Source organism: Geotrypetes seraphini, chromosome 14 (genome assembly GCF_902459505.1).
Source record: "Geotrypetes seraphini chromosome 14, aGeoSer1.1, whole genome shotgun sequence".
NCBI classification, from domain to species: domain Eukaryota; kingdom Metazoa; phylum Chordata; class Amphibia; order Gymnophiona; family Dermophiidae; genus Geotrypetes; species Geotrypetes seraphini.
Genome location: NC_047097.1, coordinates 6,047,617 through 6,068,401, shown reverse-complemented (window position 1 = coordinate 6,068,401; position 20,785 = coordinate 6,047,617). Strand labels below are relative to the sequence as shown.

The following is a 20,785-nucleotide window of genomic DNA, read 5'->3' as shown; positions in this document are numbered from 1 at the left end:
CTACTGTCTACTATTTAAAACCATAAATGGAGACAGCCCAGCCTACTTGAACAACCGCCTAATCCAAACTACCACAACCAGACACAGGAGAACCCACACATCATTTACACACCCTCTAATCAGATGTCAAAAGAAAAAAACTGTACGATAACCTACTAGCCACACAGGCAGCAAAACTAGACCACCAACTCTCCAATTTACTCATCACAAAGAAATAAAAAACCCTGCTATTAAATAAATCCTTGAAAACAAACTAATCACCACAGGAATAATCTCAATACCCGAAGCAACCTGCTCTACAATAACTCCTCTGGAAATGCCCAGATAACTTCCTATGTAATCCAGATAACTTCCTATGTAATCCGCCTTGAACCACAAGGTAATGACAGAATAGAAATTACTAATATAATGTAGTAATATTAAGCTGGTCACTGATGCCAGAGGGGTCCCCTTCAAATGGCTAAAACTGTGACCAAGCTGTATCTGATGGCGCCATATTTCCAGTAGCTGTTCAGCCAAAAGTGGATTTGCTGGTGGCACAAGTGACTAAATAAACCTACCTGCCTAATGAAGGACAGGTGTAATAAAGGGTCCTTAGGATCACAAAGTGGACTTGCTCCTGAAGTGTCAATTTGAAGCTTTAGCTCTAGGGATTAAGGCAGCAGCCATGTCTTCCTTGGTAGCACATTCTTGTCACACTCGCCTGTCTTGGGCTTCAGACCCAATAGATGGGGGAAGATCCCCAAATACTGCTCTTTGGGGGTGAATTATATTGAGGATGCTCTGTATGATCTTGTCATAGGCCAAGACCTTGCTCATAACACTCAATCTCCACCCAACTGGTGCTCTGAATCTAACAGAGGGCAGGAGATGCTACAGTAAGCAGGCTTCCCTTTCAGGGGCAAATGCTTTGGCAAGGGCCTAGATTGGACTGGATTGAATTTATTGCATTTGATATACTGCTTGAACATAGATATTAAGCGGTTTATAATACTAAATATAGGCATTGAGCTACTCTGTCCCGAGTGGGCTCAGAATCTATGCATACAAGAGAAGACATCACTAACATTATGGAGATATATATAATAAGAGGGAGGAAAAGAAAGTACCACATGGAAAATAAAGAACATTGAAGGCAAAGGGAAAATAAAACCCCTCAAGAAAAGAAAATGAGTATTATAATTATATGAGGAAAGATAATAGTTTAACAATCTAAATTTAGAAATATATATCAAAAACAGGAAAATGAGAGATTAAAAATTAAACTAAACTCTAGATAGTTTATAGTTCTGTGTTTCATGCTGGCCCAAAAGACAGAACAAACACTTCAATTTATCCAAGCAAGGCTAGCGCCAGATACAATATCTAACTAAACATTCATTAATGGACTTTGGATGGATCCATAGTGAAGATGAAAGAATAGATTTAAATAGTTTCCAGAAGGAGGAGTCAATAATTCAGAAGGAGTAAGATTCTCTCAAAGTCAAGTATGGGATTCCAAAGGCACTGACCCGCATATGAGAAGGCTTTTTCTTTGTTGCTTGAAGTTTTATTATTCTAGGACCTGGGATTTCAAATTGGTCATGGAAAGATGATCTTGGAGTTCTACTGGGTTAATATTTGATTAGTGTTTTATGTAAATAAGGAAGTAAAAGATGCCAGGCTAAGAAAACTAGGCAAAGTAGCTTGAATTCAGTCTACTTAATTATAGGCAGCCAGTGCAGCTTAAACAGAATCGGAGTAATATGGTTGTAGATGTGTGCACCTGTTAGGAGTCTAGCTTCGGTGTTTACAATCTAAGTGACTAGTAATGAAAGCTTTAGTTTTGCTACATTATTTATAGATAACACAGGTTTTAATTGCTGCAATAATCTTAGATGGTAGAAGCACATTTTTTTTTTTTTATTACGTGGCTTATTTGCTGAGTGAAGCTTAATTCAGAGTTACAATGCATTCCTAGAGTTGAGTTTGTTCTCGAGTTGGGTGGGTGTGCCAGCTAGTTCAGGAAGTTTACTTAGTGCAAGCACCAGACACTAAAAGCACAATGATGCAAGGGGGTAGACTATTGACCTTTTGGTCTAGTCTCAGATTGGTGCAGCTTATTGGGTGCTAGGCATAATCTGGGAGGGGCACAAATAGAGTTCTGTGCCCCACTGCCAGACAGCTTTGTAACTTCTCTAGCTGGCTGGAGAGAGCCTTGAAAGTTCTGGCTACAGTAAAAAGGCTGTTGTCTCTTTGGGCAATAGAGCTGGTCCTGGATATAGACTTAGGCTCAGGCAGAAACTCCATTGTGCTAAAGAGAGGCTCAGACTGCAGACCTATTCTAGACCTCAAGTCAGTCAGTGTGGTTCTGAAGGTACACACTTTTGCATCAAAAATTATTTGGTCAGTCATAGCAGCAGTAGTGCCGGGGAAATTCTTGCCTCTCTCAATCTGACAGGTCTATCATATTCCCATTTTCCCAGCCCACATGAGGTACTTGTGATTTCATATGCTGAAGCAGCGTTTCCAGTTTTCTGTGCTCTCCTCCCTTTCTGGCCACAGCACCTTGCACCTTTACCAAGGTAATGGTAGTGGTAGCAGTGTACCTTCACAAAGCTGGGATTCAGGTGTACCCATATTAGCTCAATTGGCATCAGAGCTCTGTCCAAGGAGGAAGGTGAACTTGCAGTTTCAAGAGTGGTGCAAGACTTGGGACCGGATAGTCAACCTCAAGATTCAGCTGGAACTGGCTCAGCACCTGGTGTAGCTGGGAGTATTATTTGGCATGGCTTTAGGCCGAGTGTGTTCCAGAAACAAGTTTCAGAACTGTTCAGAGACTGGCTCCTATGGAGTGGCATTATTTGCAAGTCCTGAAATCGATGGCAGCAACCAGAGAGGTGGTTCTCTGGGCTAGAGCACAAATGAGACCTATCCAAGACTCTCCTCTCTTGCTGGTCCCCTCAGTCGGACTTACTACAACAGCTCTCAGTCGGACTTACTACAACAGCTGCTTCCCTGGCTACCTACAGCAAAGGACAAACTGTGGTGGCGGCTAAGGTTAGCTGCCCTTTCTAGGGGTATGCCTAGTCGTATCTCCTCCTGGGAGATACTAGACTAGTGCCAGCCTTTTTGGTTGGGAGGGTCACTGCGATACATTCAGTCCTGGAGCATTGGACTCCGGCTCAGCAGAAGTCCTCCAATTTCTCTAGTGCTTCAGGCACTATAAGTCTCTGAAAGGCAAGGCAGTCAGTCATCTTGGACAATGCGACAAGTGGTAGCATAGGTCAACATGAAAGGAGGCACCAGAACGCAACTTCTCATCTGGTGGGCAGAAGCTCATTGCAGGCTTTCATCGCCATGCACATAGCAAGAGTGGAAAATATGCAGGCTGACTTTCTCAGTTGGTAAACTTTCAACCTGGGGGAATGGTCATGTCTACACAGGCAGTAGATGCCATAGTTCAGCGGTGGGTGCCTCCACTGATGGATCTGATAGCCTCTGCAGTGAACACTAAAATGCCTCATTTTTACAGCTGGAGATAACTAGCTTGGAAATGAGGAGTTGGATGCGTTCAGTTGTGGCTAGAGAACAAGCTCTTGTACATGGTTTCCTCTATGACCCATGCTTAGGTGAATCATTTGCAAGATTGTGATCCATCCTGGCTTGGTAGTCCTTGTAGTGCCTGATTTGGCCTTTCAGACCATGGTATGCAGAACTAATCCATCTCCAGAGGGACGATGGCCTCAAGACTGCCAGTCCAAGTGGTTCTTCTCTCTCAGGAGACAGGTTCCTATCAAGAATCTGGAACCCTTTGCCTTAACAGCATGGCTCTTGAGCAGGCAGCCCTTCCCAGCAATAGTTATTCAGATGTGGTTATTACCATGTTGCTCAGAGCTAAATGGGTGGCAGCCTTTGTTAGTCTGGAAGTCCTTTCAGCGCTGGTGTACAGAGGAGAAAGAGCACCCAAAAAAAAGTTAGTGCGGCCTAGATTTGAAATATCATTGGTGTAGGCTTGGTTACCAATGTTACAGCTAGATACAACCTTTCCAACCCCATGCCGGCTATGTGTTACATACAAAATAGACTTTTCCTCTCTCTCTTACGTCGTCATAAAATAGAAAATTATTTTTTATACCTTTTGTCTGGTCATTTTGCTTTTGGTCCCAGTTTCTCTTTCAGATTTTTTTTTTTTTTTTCCTTCTATCTTAATTCTCTTTCCAGTGTCTGCTGGCCATTTTTTTTCTCCTCCTCTCTTGCTCCAGTCCATGTCTCCAACACATTGATTTTTCCCTTTCAACTTTTCTCTTCTCTGCCTCCGTCCACTCAAATCTTGCCCTCTTTCTTATCCTTCTCGTTCTTTTTAAGTTTTCAGCTACCTATCAATTTTCCATCTTTTCTTATTCTGTAGATCTCCCATTTCCCATCTCACTCCTTTCCCAGCCTTCTATTTCCTTTTATCTCTCCTCCTCTTGGTCCAACATTTTGCTCCCTCTTTTTTCTGTTCTTCCCTCCCCCCTTGATGCTGAACAATGAGATGGAAGGAAAAAGAGATGCTGCATCTCGCCCTTCTACCCCCAGGCCTAACATTTCTCCCTCCCTTCCATCTCCAGATCCAACTTCTATCCCTTTCTCTTCCCAACTGCCCCATCCCCTTCCTCCCCCTGTCTGCCTCCCTTCCTCCCCCTAGGTCTACTGTTTTTCCCTTTCTCTTCTCAATGGTTCTCCCTTCAAGTATCTTTTTCCTTCTTCCGCCACACCACCCCAGATCCAACCTCTCTCCCTTCATCTTTCTCTCGCCTCACAGCCCAGCATGTCTTTCCCTCTAGCGCTGGTCCCTCTCTCCTCGCAGCCCAGCATGTCTTTCCCTCCAGCACCAGTCCCATGTCACCGCCAAGCTGAAAAATGCCAGTTTCAGCAATGTTGTAAGTGGCTTCCCCTCCTGCTTTTTGCCTGCCATGGTATGTCTCTAATGATGTGCAACTTCCTGTTTCCGCCTGGGTGGACTACAGCAGATGGAAAGCAGGAAGGGGAGCCATGGACAACACTACTGAATCACTTCTGAGGCCGGCAGACTTTCTTGCGTGACAGCGACATCAGACCGGCGCAAGAGGGAAGACATGCTGAGCTGTAAGAAGGGGAAGATTGGGAACATTGCCGCAGGCCACATAAAGCCATGCAGGCCAGATTCGGCCCTCGGGCCTTGCGTTTAATATGTGGTTTAGACTATACTCTCTCAATGGGAAGGCAGGTCCTCTGAGTGGTCCAGGGTGGATACTCGCAGCTGCGGACTCTTTATAGATTGAAGCCGATGCTCCTTCCATATGATCTTCGTTCAGTAGTACAGGCATTGATTTTGACTCGCCTAAACTACTGCAATATGCTTTACTTAGGATAAATTTAAAGTGTTATAACAATTGATAAACTCTGCAGTGAAGTTGATTTTGGGTATCTCATGCAGAGAACACATTATCCCGGTGTTAAAACAATTGCACTGGCTTCCACTGGCACAAAGGGTTTGCTTTAAAGCATTATCAGTAATATATCAGAGTTTGTATGGATCTGTACCAGTGAATTTTCAAACCTTGTGGGAGGTGTACCAGCCAAGGAGGACTTTGAGGTCAGAAGGTACAATGAGATTGACCTCTAAGAAGGAGAATACTGTTTGGTATATTAAATCTAGAACAACAATGATGTCTGTGGCGGGAGTAAAATTGTGGAATTATCTCCCTGGCATCTTGAGTACCTGTTCTGACCAGTTAAAGTTTATGAAAATGTTAGACCAAACTATGTAGAGGCTTTTTTCTAAAATCATGTTGTAGAGATAGTTAATGTAACTTGAACTTAAGTCTCTGCTTGATAGCAGATCATACGAGTAGCTACGAACTCTATACATAGTACTGATTGCACAAGTTTGGATGTTATTTCCTATGTTAGTCAGAACAAAATTGGAGTGTTGGAAACTTTCCCCATTTTCTTTCTTCCTGTTCTTCCTTTTATTAAAGTGCTATTTGATTACTTTTGTACAGACTGAGGTGGGAGGAGGTGGAGTGGAAACTTAATTCAGATAAGACCCTAGTGTTCAGGACCACTAGACACATCTACAAGAAAGATTAGAGGTAAAAACCTAACAGTGTTCCCCCGCAAATTCGCAGTTCGAATCGTGAACTCACTCGTTCTTAACGCGTCTTCCTGCAGTAAAGTCAGGCTACAATAATCAGGAGCTGCATGTCAATGCAGTGCCTGATTGGTGTAGCCCGGCTTTACTACAGAAAGAGACGGTCTGAGCAGACCGCGAGTGATTTTCTTCTCCTGCCTCTCCAGCTGCCCTCCCCTGCCTTTTGACAGGTGAAAAACCGCATTCGCAGATTTTTTAAAAATTTGCGGGGGTTCCTGGAATGGAACCCCTGCAAATTTCGGGGGAGTATTGTACTTCAGTTCATTATGGAAGAGTAAGCTAGGTGTCTGTTAAAATTCACGGATCTACTTTTCAATCTGATTGTATTGCTGTCTGCTTCAAAGCCTTTATCTCAAAACATTACTATTATCAGATTTTAGGAACTTAATCTAAAGCCTTTTTGGTATCCTTTTTCTTATGACTTTAAAGGTTTGGACAAGTCAATAGTTCTCAAATTTGGAACATTTTTTTTTTTTTTAATTTTCAATAAAGGCTTACAAAGCAATAAACAACTAGAACCACAAAGATGGAAAAACACCCCTCCACCTCCCCTACCCCATGGAACACTTTAAAACACCTTTTTAAAGAAGGCTCAAGACATTTTTAATTTGACTGGGAATGCATGGAAGTTGTAAATCTTCAACTCTGGGTTATCTGCCCGAAACAAAAATTTAGTGTAATTTAAAGCAGAAGTGACCCAATAGTATGTTGCCTGTTCAATAGCCTCAGACTTCTATGAAATCTACCAGTCTAAAGCAGGTCTCTCCTTACTGAGCAGAAAGAAGATATTGGGCGGACCAAAGACTGCTGGAATACCTCAGAAACCCCTGCATTATCCACCTGTAGCAATGCTGACATATTCCGCAGAATAAATGCAATGTTGGACAATTCCCTGGACTTCTCTGGTGTCTGTACAACACCCATCACTAAAGGACGATGTGACCACTTCCCAGGTGATCTTTAACAGTTAATTTTAGATGTTAGTATTGTTCATTGTGACACTTAAAAGAACCAATGAGAGATCACCAAGTACAGGTGGAATTGGTGGGGAGCTCACCTTAGAGCTTACTATAAGATAAAACACCTGTAAGAATCAGGGATGGTGTAATTAATGGAAATAAGGTGGCTTAATGTCAGCTAAATGCCTTTTGAATTCACAGTGGAAGTGATTGTAGTTGCCAGTAAATGTAAAATGTGTTAAAAATGCTAACTTTTTTTTTCTTCTCGATAGTTATCATGTCTGTTCACTTAGCCTATTCAGGCTGCTATATAATAAAGGTATACTGGTCCCATCAATCGGATATCATCCCTCCCCAACTTGATGCAAGCAAATCAAGATTTAGAAGCCTGAAATTCCTTCCTACCTTTTCCTTTCTCAGGTTCCAGTCTCATCTGTTCCTTCTCACTCCAGCTGCAGTTTTGTCTCCCTCTAAATCCTACCGCTCTCTTAAATCCTGAATCTCCTCTGGTCCCTATGGTGTATTCTCTCTCCCTCCCATCACAGGCTAAGAATCTCTTCCTTCTTTCTGGTCTGGGTCACTTTTCTTTTTTTCTACCATCCCCCACCCCCTTGCCTCCCTCTGTCCACAGCCAAAGATATCTTCCTCCTTTCTCACCATCCTTTACTGGTCTGAGTTGCTCTCTTCCCCACCCCCACTCATAGGTCCAGCAACCATGTCCCTTCTCCCCCCCCCCCAAACATTTTGGTTCATCATCCATGTTCCCTACTCCCCCCCCCCCCTAATTGCAGTCCACCATTCGTCTGGCCTCTGATCGGACCCTGTCCCTATGTGGAGCTGGTATCTCTTACCCATGGACCCTCCCAAAGCAGCAGTGGCAGTCAGCCAGTAGAGGCAGTGTTGTAAACAGGCTGCTTGCAGCTGACCCTGCCAGGGCCTCTGCTGCTTTAAAGGCATCCATGCCTACCTCAGCCTAGCTAGAGGATATGTTGAGGTGTGTGATGTTGGTCATGCACCCTTGCTCAACGTTGAGCATCAGGGTTGGCACAAACCCATTTGATACAACTCTGCCAATGACATCTGGGTCAAATCATTGTTCCCTAGCAACAGCAGCAGATGAATCCAGAGACCAATGGGATAGCTCACATCTACCAGCAGGCGGATATAGAGAAACTGATTAACAGGTGGTCCTATTGGCTGGCACTCCTCCTGTCTCATCAGTAATCTCTATCTCCCAGCAGGAAAAGGTCGCTATTCAACTAGCTCCTGAATTCTGGCTGTGGCTGGAACTTTATTTTCTCCTGTTGAGGATTCTCTTCAGTGAGACTGCCATTCTGTTTCTCCTGTTGAGGTTTCTCTTCAGTGAGCTGGCAGTGCTATTTCTCCTGTTGAGATTTTCTCTTCAGTGAGACAGGGGTGTCCGGCTGAACGGTGCCGGCTTTAGGGGTTACACCTGGGCCCCCCCAGGTCCCTGCCTCACCCTCCCTCCAGTGATAGAGGGTCTGACTGGGTCTCAATATTTTTCTTCTTTCCCTTCTCTGTAAAAAAAAAAAAAAAAAAAAAGAGACCACAGTTCCTCAATTCTGCCTGGTTACTACTGATCAACCAGATTTAACTGGCTTCAACCTGCCCTAACAACAAGTTTGTGAGTATGTCTGTTGAACTTCAGGTTCTGTTTGGGAGTCTTAGTAATGTGGGTTCGGTCAACGTACGTTTAAGGCATGAATATTTTATTGAGGCTAAGTTTTATGACTAGAAATCCGTGGAGGGAGCCAGGACTTCCCGCCCTTTGCATGCACGTGCTTGGTTTCCTTGTTGGTTACAGCGCGGCAGTAGTGGTGCAATTTCATGCTCACACTTGTTCTCATTGTTGAGTTTCAGTGCAGCAATAGTAGTCCTCTTTATTCTGAGGCTCTCTTTCATCGGTGTTTGTCACGGCCATATGCAGCTGATTGTGCAGGTGCCAGTTTATAGCAGCATGAGATAGGACATGTTTTGTCCGGCGCTGTGGACCGTTCTTCTGGTTATTCCCTGAGTCTGATTTTATTTCTATGCAAGCCGCGGCAGGGTAAATTTTGCGGAGCTTGAATCCGACTATGTTTCTAGGAGCGTTGATGCAGCGGCTACGTGTCAGAATCAGGCGTGCGCTTGGGTCTCCGGCGATGGCGGGAGAGCTGCAGCGTTCCGGTAGTTTATTTCCAGCTGACTTTGGTCAGGGTATGCCGAGGCTTCTCTCCTTTCCGGTTTGGGACAAGCTTGGCAGCTTTATATGTCTATGTCTGTGTTCCTGCTGTACTCCCTTGAAGGAAACTGCTTGTTTAATCGGACTCTGGGGTTAGCACTCAAGGGGTTTACCAGAGAGACTCTGACCTGTGCTAGGTCACCCAGTCTCGGTTTGTCTCCGGACTGGGGCGACATACGGCAACTCACGGCACGGTGAGATCAGCAGTAAGATAGTGCCCTGTATTTCACACAGGTATCTCATTGTCTCTCTTGGGGTCCCTGCAGATTGAGCCTTTGTCTGTTGGTAACTGTCCTTAACTGGGCCTCTGTGCTGAGCTGCATGTGTCTAGTAGTGGCACAGGGTATATATGCCTAAAGGTAGTAAAAACAGTTTCCAAGTTCGGGCTGTCTCTATGGGCATAATGACACTGCGCATCTTCCTGCAGCCAGGACTCTCTTTCTCTATTTCTGAGGGGGCCTGGACTTCAGATTTCCATGCTTATCACGATGGTTTCTCCTGTCACCATTTTCTCATGGCACATGCTAGACGTGCCCCCCCGAACAGACAGGAACGACTATACAGCTCCTTTTAACCAGGAGCCAGTTCCTATTCTATCAAACCCGTGGAGGATCACGCGCTATGTGGCTGTTAGCCTCATCCCTGAAGCTCTCAGTGATGTGAGCTTTGTCTGCTACCTGTAAGGATGCTGTTGTTTTCCACAGGGCGGTAGATGCAATACCTTGATTGAGTCTAGTACGTATTCACTTTAAAGGACATACGTATTTCGCTCATGTTGCATGGGGTTAGTACTGTTTTCATGGTTCCAGTATATTCCTCTTTACATTGTGAAACTTGATTTTTCCTAGGAGACTCTTCTTGCAGATCCTACAGTCTCATCGTGCCATTCCCTGACCTTCTGCACTTCATTCTGAGGGGATCTTGACTTCTTCCAATGACTCTTCAGGCTCTCTCATGAGGGAGAAGACGCTATAATGTCAGGTCAGGGGGCTGTGAAGATTTTTCAGGATGCTTGCATCTTTGCATCCTCCTCAGGTTTCCAGTTCGTTCTTGGAGTCTCTATGTTTTGTGTTTCCCTTTTCAGTGTTACTGGTCCTCAGGACAGTTCTTGTAGTTGTTCAGGAACTAAGGGACGTTGTTCCACTTACTGCAAGGTGCCAGAGACGGGGCCATTGGGCAGACTGGATCCCATTCTGCTGATTTAGTTTCTCGGGGTTACACATTTCTGCAGACAACCTGGGAGTATATTTACATTTTCTCTATGGACTCCGAATCGGCACTTGGTTTGCCTGCCTCTCTTGGAGCGGCTCTTTCGGTTTTGGCACATACCATTTCACCTACCCAAGGCTTCACGAACGTTTTAGGTGATGTGGGCGGTGGTACCGTTTTGGTGCTACCAGGCGATTCATCTAATTTCTTCTTGACTGCCTGCTTGATTCGGACGACTTCCAGTTGACTGACACGAAAAGGGTGATATCTTTTCCTCAGTTCTTTACACGTGCATCTTTGAATTTGCACAGCGCTCTTTTCTCCTGTACTATTTATAGGTATATCGGGGTGATGTTTTTATTCATATAGGAGAGACATGTTTCTTTCCGTAGACTTGGGCGTTGGGTCTCGGTCTCAGCTTGATATTCTTCTTCGTTTACCATGACCAAGAATATGGGATTCTGTACAGTTTCTGGGATCCATATTGCTGACTCCACTGGGGACTTCGGCTTGCTTTCCCCTTCTTACGCTACAGCAGTCGCTTTTGTTCCGGTGGTTCCCGGTATCTCAGGACACCAATTATTTAGTATGCTCCTCCTGCATTACTCTGTATGATTTGGTGGCTCAGCGCAATTTCTCTTTTCAAGGCATGCCTCGGTCTTTGTTGGACTATCTCATGACAACGACCATCCCGGGCTGTCGGGTTGGGGGGCTCCGTGGCTTCCATCCTCAGCTCCTGGAGTCTGGTCTTCAGAGGCGACTCAGTACTTGTTCATTCTTCTGCTCTTGAATAGGGTCAGGCTATCTTTCTGGAGCTTCAGATCATTCTTCCGTATTGCCGCTGAGGGTCCTTTTGGTCAGTATTAGGATGGGGGTATTTCTCTACTGCTTGGGCAGTAGGTGTTGTACTCATTGGCAGGTGAAGTTGTTCTGCTTCAATGGGTGGACTTTCATCTTCGTCTTCTGTTGGCAGATCCTTTTATGGATCAGGATAAGAGTTTGGATAGACTTTCTCTCCGCGGAATCTGAGCATGGCCCATTTCTTGTATGTTACAGTGTACAGCGCTGTGTACGCTCTGGAAAGTGTGCATGTTAGTAATAGTGTAATCTTCTGCATCCTGGATATTGAGATTTGTGGCTCAAGCGTTCTAGCTCTTTTTATGGACGTGAGATCTGCTTGACCTAGACCTCATGGCCTCGTCTCTCTATTCTAAGCTTCCTAGCTTCTTCGGCGGGCCCAGGGAGTGGGAGTTGAATGGGGTAGCTGCATGGCTCCTTTCTCGCTTCTGCCTTCTCTTTTTCAGTGTTTTCCGCTGGCTGATGATGGCTTGGATTTGCCATCTTGAGCTCGCTTTCTGGGCATAGTATTTGTAGAATCTCTGGATTGGCGGCGCCATCCTTACTTTGCGAATTTGATGAGTCTTTCCACAGCCGGACTAAGAAGTTTCCTGGTATCTCCGGCTTTGCTCGCCTAGGGTCTGATCAACATGGATATTTGTACTACTTTAGTATTATGACCTAGTTTTTTGAAAAATCTTGGCTGACGTGTAAGGGTTATGCGAAGCAGGTTGTTTCTTCTCTTATCCAGGTGCTACGGACGTCTTCTCCTGTGGCTTCTGCTTCCTTTTGGAGGTTTTTCCTTTCTTGGGTGCTTCTTAACGTTTGAACCACTCCAGAGTTCCTTTTTGGCACAGGTGTATTGCCGAGGGCTTAGCGTTCAATTCCCTTCAGCTTCTAGTGCCATTCTTGGCTTGTTACAAGGGCTTACTTCTCAGCTTCATGTAGTTCAGGTCCTAAACAGAGTGCAGTATATTCATGCGCCTCTTAGAAAGCCCGGTTTGGAGTACAAACTTCACGTACTTCTTCTCAGTTTACCGAAGGCTTCATTTCATCCTTGTCTTTTGGGACTCTAAAGGGCTGTGCCGTTGAACATGGGGTTTCTTGTGGCCATGGCTTCAGCTCTGCAGTTTTCTATGTTGCAGGCCTTGTTCAACGGGGATTCCTATTTCTGATTTCCGAAATATGGGGTATCAGTTCGGATGGTACCATTATTTCTTTCTAGGGGGGTGTCATCCTTTCTTTTATGTCATGCTCGCTTTTCCTTCCTTCTTCCTGGGAGGAGAAATGGGGAGCAGTGCTTTTATTCACTGCATTTTTTGATATGTACATAGCGTGCTGTGTGAGCTCGGTTTCTAACGACTTTTAGTTGTTTATATCTCCTTTTTGTATTCTTCAAGGGACGCCTCAAACATATGGCGGCGTCCAAAGCCTTCATCGCTCAATGGGTCCAGGAGGACATTCTTTATGCTTGCTTGCTGGCAGGGAAGCGGTTGGCAAAAGAACTTTATGACCATTCCGCCGGAGCGATGGCCCAGAGGTTTTTTCCTTGGAGGAGATTTGTCTCGTGGCTAATTGGTCTTCCGAGAGTGCTTTCTCTCCGCATTTCTGCTTGGATGTGGGGGCGCATGCAGTAGGTGCATTTTGTGCTTCGGTTGTTGCGGAGGCGGCGTTTGCTTCCCACCCAGATTGAGGATTGCTTTGCTACATCCCATTGGTCTCTGGATTCATCTGCTGCTGTTGCTAGGGAAGGAAAAATTATGTTCTTACCTTTTTCTGGATATTGTCTCTCGGTTTTTTCTTTTGCAACTTTCGCAGTTTGTTATTGTGGCAGGTTGTTTTCTGTATTATTGCATTTTGAGATTTGTTATGGGAAAAGTTTTTTACATGCTATGCCTATTGCTGGTTACGTGTGCTTGGGCAAGGAGCTATACTGATGAGACAGGAGGAGTGCCAGCCAATAGGACCACCTGTTAATCAGTTTCTTTATCTCCGCCTGCTGGTAGATGTGAGCTATCCCATTGGTCTCTGGATTCATCTGCTGCGTCTAAGGGAAAGAAAATTAACAGGTAAGAACATAATTTTTCCATCCATGTCTTGTCAGTCGACACTCCTCTCTGCACACTCCCTGATTCACCTTGAAGGGAAAATATTTTGAGGAGTAATTCAGACATCTCCAACTACTCAAATGATTTACCAGACTAATTTGGCAGAAGAATCCTATGGTATACTCTCTGATCCTTCTCTGCTTTAAAGGCATAAGTATTTCTGGAGAGCGTATCCTTATTACTGGCTATGCACAATAAATGGGTCAAGATCTTCCCATCAAAATGGAGGAAAGAGGAAGAACCTTTGTTCAGAGCTTTTTGAGCTTCGACTATGAATTGCCACCAAATGGCTCTCAGTTGTGCCTTTACATAAGGGTTGTGCCTTTACATAAGGGTTGTTCCATGTCGAGTGATCTAGGGCTCCTCACCTCGCATCACAAATTTTGATGGAATTGTGTGCTGAATCTCACCAACCGAACTCTTTACAGTTTAAGCTCAACCAGTAGAATACTTGTGGAGATATAGCTTTGTTTGGTACCAAATCACAACCATTTACAGTATTCCTGCAAGATATTTACAACTTTTGAGTTGAATTTCCTTGGTTATATAAGCAAAACACATGAAATTTGTGCGATCTTGTACAACTTCTTCCAATCTATTCAATGGAACTAATGCAGATTTCATGTTTTGAAACTAGCGTACCGTACATAAAAAGCCTTAGTGGGCCAAAGATGCTCTAAAAATTTTAAAAGCTTACTCTTCTGTGGCTCCTGTAATGAAGCTATCCCCATAAAGTTTTGTCTTTGACATTATTTTGTTTTTAAATGATTTCAACTTCTAATCTCTAAATTTTTTTGTGATTTTCAAGAAAATGGGGTATTTTCAACTAGCTTTTACAGAAGTCATCTCAAAAACGTTTTTGAACCAGCTCCTTTCTTATTCTGTTATTCTGGGACCAGTGGGTTGTTTACCGCCTCTTGCCAGGAATCTGTAGGAAGCCTCAAACATTTGAAGCTTTTATCTCCCCTCTCTCTCACACCTTACCACTGAGCATGCTCCATTGAATTCCAGTGTAAATTCCTACAGGCCAGATTGTAGGAGCTTCTTTTCTGCTCGTGTTTTTATTTTCTAATTTTATTAATAATTTCAGGCACTGTTTTGCCCTAGTGCTGTGGAGGTTTCCTGCGAGGCTGTTCTGTGGTGGGAGATTCCAGACTGTTGGAGATCCTGTCTGCTTCTGGGGGGGGTTCCCTGCTCAGCAGTAAGCCCCCCTGGACAGCCAGCTCCGGGACCTTTCTCTTGGGAGTTAACTCACCCCAGGTTTGTCTGTTAGTGGGGTGTAGTGAAAGCTCAGCGGTTCCGTGGAGGTGTGACCAAAATCAAAGCCAGACGCCATTCTTTCACCAGGCGTCTGCGCTGCATATCTATGGGTGGCGGAGGTCTCCGGCCGTGGTGGTCAGGTCAGTGGGGCAGTCAGAAGACTTGAAATTCAGATTTCCAGTTCACTGAGGCAAATGATTTCCCTGCAAGCTGTGTTCAGCTCTGCCTTCAGTTTCTCATCAGTGAGTGTAAATGTTGCAGTTTCCTGTCAGCACATGGTTGTGAGAGTAAGCTAACAGCTTGAATCTGAGATTTGGGGGGGGTCTTTAAAAAGTGGATTTAAGTAGTTTCCCTGCATGCCCTACTGCCCCCTCCCTAAATTCTGTTTTTCAAGGCTCTGGTTTTAACTAAAAATAGCCCAGGAAAACATGGTCTCGGTGACCATTTTGGATTTTTCCAGATTTGATTTTAAGGGTTTTTTCATACTTGCCAGCTTCATTTTTGAAAGAAAACCACATAGATGACCTCCCCAGGGCAAGATGGGATGGATTCATGCCTCATTTGGGGTGGATGGCTGTCTGTTGCACAGCCATGTTTCACATGTGCTGCAGCCCGTGAGAGGGGCGAGATTTGCTTGAATGTGGTGCCTTTGACCTCTGGAGAGGATCTTCAAGCACTTTATTCCCAACTCTGGCAAAATCGGCAAACCGCAAGCATGGCTCTAGCGCTAACCCACATATCTTCCAAGCTTTCCAAATCTGTGAGGAGGGTTTTCTACTGGAATTTGTAAATATGCTTTCGTAGAGATACTTGGTTAAAAAGTCTGCCTGTTTCCCTTCCTCCTGCTTCTGTGCCGGACACAGGGACTCTTGCTCCACTCTGCTGAACCAGGGTCTTTCCTCTTGTCTTCCTGCGGGGGCTCCAGAGAGTAAGATGGCTTGAGGCTTATGTTTTTATTGCAGTGCATTACATCGCTGTACCTCTCCCCTGAGTAAAGTATTGAAACAGGGGCTCACTTCGATTGAGGTGACACTGCAAGATAAGTCCTTTGCTTTCTAAATCACTATGAATAATAAATGAAAATTAGATAATAAGAATAAGATTTATTAGAGAAATAAGAATTGAAAGTTGAAAAAAACTGGGATGATGCGGTATATAAACCCAAGATTAGATTAGATTAGGTTATGCTACCCGTCTGGGAATGTGATGATCATTATTCTCTAGAACACATGTGTCAAACAAGGCCCATGGGCCGAATCGAGCCTGCCTGGCCATTTTATGTGGCCTGAAGCAGTGCTCCTGGGTGGAAACAGGAAGTTGTGCATCATTGGAGACGGATCACAGCATATAGAAAGCAGGAAGGGGAGCCGCGGACAACGTTGCTGAATCACTGCCAAGGCCAACAGATTTTTCAGCTTGATGATGACTTCAAACTGGCGCAGGGGAGGTAAGGCATGCTGGGATGTGAAGAGAAAGGGACCGGCATGGAAGGTAAGGCATGCTGAGCCTGGGGGTGGAAGGGAGAGAGAGAGAGATGCAGCATCTCCTTTTCCTTCCATCTCATTGTTCAGTATTACGTGGGAGGGAAGAAAAACAGAAAAGAGGGAGCAAAATGTTAGACAAAGGGGAGAGAGGAGAGATGTGGTAATGGGGAGTAGATAGAAGGAAATAGGAGACTAGGAAATGAGTGAGATGGGAGAGCTAGGGACCGAGAGGAGATGGAGAATTGAGAGGTAGCTGAAAATTTTTAAAAGGAGTGAGAAAGGGCGCAAGATTTTAATGGACAGAGGCAAAAAAAAAAATGAAAAAGTTAAAGCTGGGGAAAAATCAATATGTTGGAGACAGGCATAAGGAGGAAATGGAACAAGAGAGAAGAGAAAAAATGGACAGCAGACACTGAGAATTAGTAGAAGATAGATGACAAAAAGCAGAAAGAGAAAATGGGACCAAGATGATGGAAAAGTAAAATGACCAGACAACAAAAGGTAGAGAAAATTTTATTTTTCTATTTTGTGATTACAATGTCAGATTTGAAATGTGTATCCTGTCAGAGCTGGTGTTAAGACAGCAAGCGTGAACTAGGACCTAAGAGTTGTTTTTTTTTATACCACAGAGCTGGCATGGGGTTGGATAGGTTGTATCCCTATACTTCTAAGACTAAGTATCTTAATAAAAAATTTGGCCCGCGACTTAGCCTATGTTTTAGATTTCAGCCCCTTATGTGATTTGAGTGTTATACCCCTGCCTTAGAAGATACAATTTGAGCTGCTATTATCTGTGGGCATTTAAGCACTTTTTTGGATATAAGATCAATAGCTAAGATTCTAACAACTAATTGGTGATGCCTTGTACGACATTTTGAAAGTTTCTTTTGGGGGTTTTTTGAGGTGTTTTTTTTTTTTTTTTTTCCACGAAGCAAGGTGCCTTTTCAGTTTCAGCTCGAAGGATGCTTTAGATCTGTTGGTGGTCTGGTGATTCTTCTAAAGCCACATTTCGCAGGTTGCCCTTCAAGGGCCAGCTTCTGTTTGGCTAGGGTCTGGATAACCTTATGGCCAGTGCTCAGGATTGTAGACCCAAGGTGTTCCCTGGGAGCCAGTCCTGCTCTTCCAGGAGTTCAGAGCATTATAATTTGTCCCTTTGGCGTTCCTGTCCGTGCTCAGGCTCTTCCTCAGTTTATCAGTCCTCTTCGTCTACCAGACCATTCTTCAGCGGGGCTGACCATTCTTCAGCGGAGCTAACCATCTGCAGTCGGTGATAAGACAGCTGGCGGCTGCTGCTAAGAAACAATTTTGGTGCCAAGCTGCCATCTCCTCCATATCGGGGAGATGTGTCCGCCTTTCTGGCGGAATGAAAGATCATTACCTCAGACTGCTGGGTTCTGGAGGCCCTCTGCTATGGTCACAAATTGGAATTTCTTTGTTCTCTGACTGCACCGAGAAGGTGGTTCGGGTGCAGGCTACAGTCTGCAGACTTTTGGATCTTGCGACTTGTGATAATCGAACTTGTGTCAGAGCAAGACTTGGGCTCTGGGAGATGCTCATTATACTTCATTGGTTTAAAGAAAGGATCCGATGACTGGAGACCAATTCTGGACCTTGAGGCAGCCGATGCAGTTCTGAAAGTGCCTCTCTTCCACATAGAGACGGTGCGCTCAGTAATACCAAAATCATTTTACCGTCCTTGTCCAATCCATTATCCTCTCCAGGTTAGACTATTGCAATTCTATCTACTTAAGCCTAACTAAGAAAAACCTTCATAGACTCCAGCGGATCCAGAATGCTGCGGCCAAGCTGATTTTCGCAAAGAGTAAATTTGACCATGTCTCCCCGCTTCTGTCCAAGCTTCACTGGCTACCTATAATTGCCAGGGTCCACTTCAAATGCGCCTGTCTAGCTTTCAAAATCCTACATGGGATCCTCCACCCATGTATCCCTCTTTCTTGGAACTCCTCAAACCCTAATTCCACCAGATCCTCCCACAAATTAAAACTATCCTTCCCCTCACTAAGAGGCATTTCCCATAAAGGAAAACTAGGGACATCCCTTCCCTTCATAATCACCGAGCTCTGGAACAACCTTTCTCCCCCTCTTCGGAACCTGAGTTCTCTCCAACTTTTCTGCAAACATCTGAAGACTTGGCTATTTTCAAAAATCTGATACTTATTCCACCTCTGGCATTCTAAACCCTGTAAAACTCTTCATACCTGGCCTCTAACCCTTCATTGTAGTTCCTTTCTATCCCTTCTCCTGTAAACCTCTACCTTTCATTGTAGTTCCTTTCTTCCCATCTCCTGTAAACCGTGCCGAGCTCTACGAGTGTGGAGATGATGCAGTATACAAACCTAAGGTTTAGTTTAGTTTAGCATCAGGGGCACTGGGGGCTTTTCTAGCCTCTAGATCTGTCGGAGGCATACATGCTCATTTTTCTGGACCACTGGAAGTTTCTGTTGTTCCATGTCTTGGGGCAGCATTTCAGTTTGTGGCTCTCTCCTTTGGATTGGCAATGGCACACTGGACCTTCACCATGGTGGTGGTGGTGGTGGCGGCCCATCTTCACTCCCTGGGTGTCCCGGTTCACCTGTCTCTGGACAACTGGTTGATCAGAGTTCCCTCTATCCGAGGGGCATCAGGCAGTCTGGCAGGTGGTACAGTTGCTGCAAAGTCTGGGCTGGGTGATCAACTTCAGGAAGTCATATCAAGCCCACCCAGAATTTGCAGTACCTGGAAGTTCAATTTTCAACAGATTAAAAGTATTTCTACCCGTGTCCTGTCGGGAGAAGTTTTGGGTAATTAGGGACCTTCTGGCCACTCTAATCCTGACGGAGTGGCAGTATATCCAGGTTTAGGGACCATGGTGGCAATGATCGATGTGGTCCCATGCGCCAGAGCCTGTCTGCATCCGCTGCAGGAGGCTCTCCTGTTATGCTGGAATCCATAGCGGGACCCATCACATGCACCCCTGCACTGGACGACGGTGGCATGCAGCAGTCTAGCATGGTTGTTTCCTCTCTCACTGTCCAGGGGCCTTCGGCTCCAGATCTCAGATTGGGTGATCCTGTCGACTGTTGCGAGTCTCAAAGGCTGGGGAGCAGTGTGCATATGTCTGTTGGTGCAAGGCCAGTGGGCACTCTCAGTGCACATGGTCAATCAATTGACCAGTTTGGCTGGCCCTTCACTTCCAAGGCCATCTCTGTCAACGGGCCGTCCATGTGTTCTCGGACAATGCCATGATGGTGGCTTACGTCAATCGGGGTGGCACAGAGTTCCTCTGAGTGTGTAGGCTCAACTGCTCATTTTTTTGGGGGTGGGTCAGATGGAGAAATACCCTGTGTCACTGTCTACAGCGCACGTATTAGTCTGCTTGGACATTGTCCATACCTTTTTCAGTCAGATGCTGGATCCCAGAGTGGTCTCAAGCGTTTGATAGCGCAGTGCACCAGTGGCATCTGCAGCAAACAAGGACAATCAATTCTACAGTTGCGAGGAAACCTTTGGCTTGGTAGTTGCGAAGATGTTGCTGGTCGTGGTATGATATCAAACAGAGCTGCAGCGCCACAAATATTCCACTGGTGGATATTTAAACTTTACCAGAGTTAGTTGGATTATGTAAGATCAGCACACAAGTTTAATCAAAATCTGTAATGTGAAGTGGGGAACCCTAAATCACTTGCCAAGTTTTCAGGTGTCTTTGGAATAGTTGTAATGAGTTCAGTTTCTTCTATTGTATTTACCTGCAAAGCTACTGCAAGGTCATTGTGTCATATTTTTTGCCAGTCACTACTTAACTGTCTGCACAGGACATGACTTCTCCATCCACATTATTGTTCAGGTCATCCAGCAGGCCACCTAACATAGCAGCCTTCAACTTAGCAATTACCAGAGTGAGTATACTGTATTTCCCCTGTGTTTTTATAGGTAATGGGGGAAATGCAACCATTACTTTCCTGCCCTTACTACCTGATCAGTGCAGTATTAATTTTGTACTGTTCAGTTAGCTAAGGTATAGACTGAAGGAGCTTTATGAGCCCTCCAAGAATGATACTACATATCACAAGAAACCAAAAGCTGCTTTTCAGCTAGAGTACTGGCACACTGGATTCATACAGTGTCTATCGTCCTGATGTCTGCTGAGAACACCCATTGGAGGTAAGCAACTCTTCCTTTTTTTTTTTTTTTTTTAATACTACTAGCTGTCAAACTGCTAACTTCCAAAATTAGTTTCCATTGCGAAGGGTACAGCACTCTGGACTATAGGTTTAGCTCTCTAATCAAGGGAAACTTGCAGAAAGCATCATTCTTCTGCTCTGCCTCCGTGGCAGTACCCTTCTCCCTCATTTTTTCTGGAAGCAGGTCACGAAGGGTTTTTTTTTTGTTTTTTTAATGCGATTCTGAGACGCTTTCTAGTATTCAAGAGGTCCCCAGTATTCCTGGGAGGCATCTCTGCCTGGGAGAAGAACCAGGTCAGAGATTGTAGCTTGGGGGGATAACTCTTTTAGAGCATTTGCCTAGTTGGC

At 44.8% G+C, this 20,785-nt stretch overlaps 1 protein-coding gene across 5 annotated transcripts in view; it reads left to right on the top strand.

Annotated features, from left to right (window-relative positions):
- The window catches only part of CPEB1 (cytoplasmic polyadenylation element binding protein 1), a 127,723-nt gene that overhangs the window by 18,926 nt on the left and 88,012 nt on the right, over positions 1–20,785 (top strand). For 3 of the 5 annotated variants that reach the window (XM_033920148.1, XM_033920149.1, XM_033920147.1), the window contains exon 2: positions 6,936–7,110. In XM_033920148.1, the coding sequence (XP_033776039.1) occupies positions 6,936–7,110 (175 nt within the window). Of the gene's footprint in view, positions 1–6,935; positions 7,111–13,410; positions 13,474–20,785 lie in introns of all 5 variants that reach the window. The other 2 variants (XM_033920146.1, XM_033920144.1) reach the window with 1 other exon arrangement.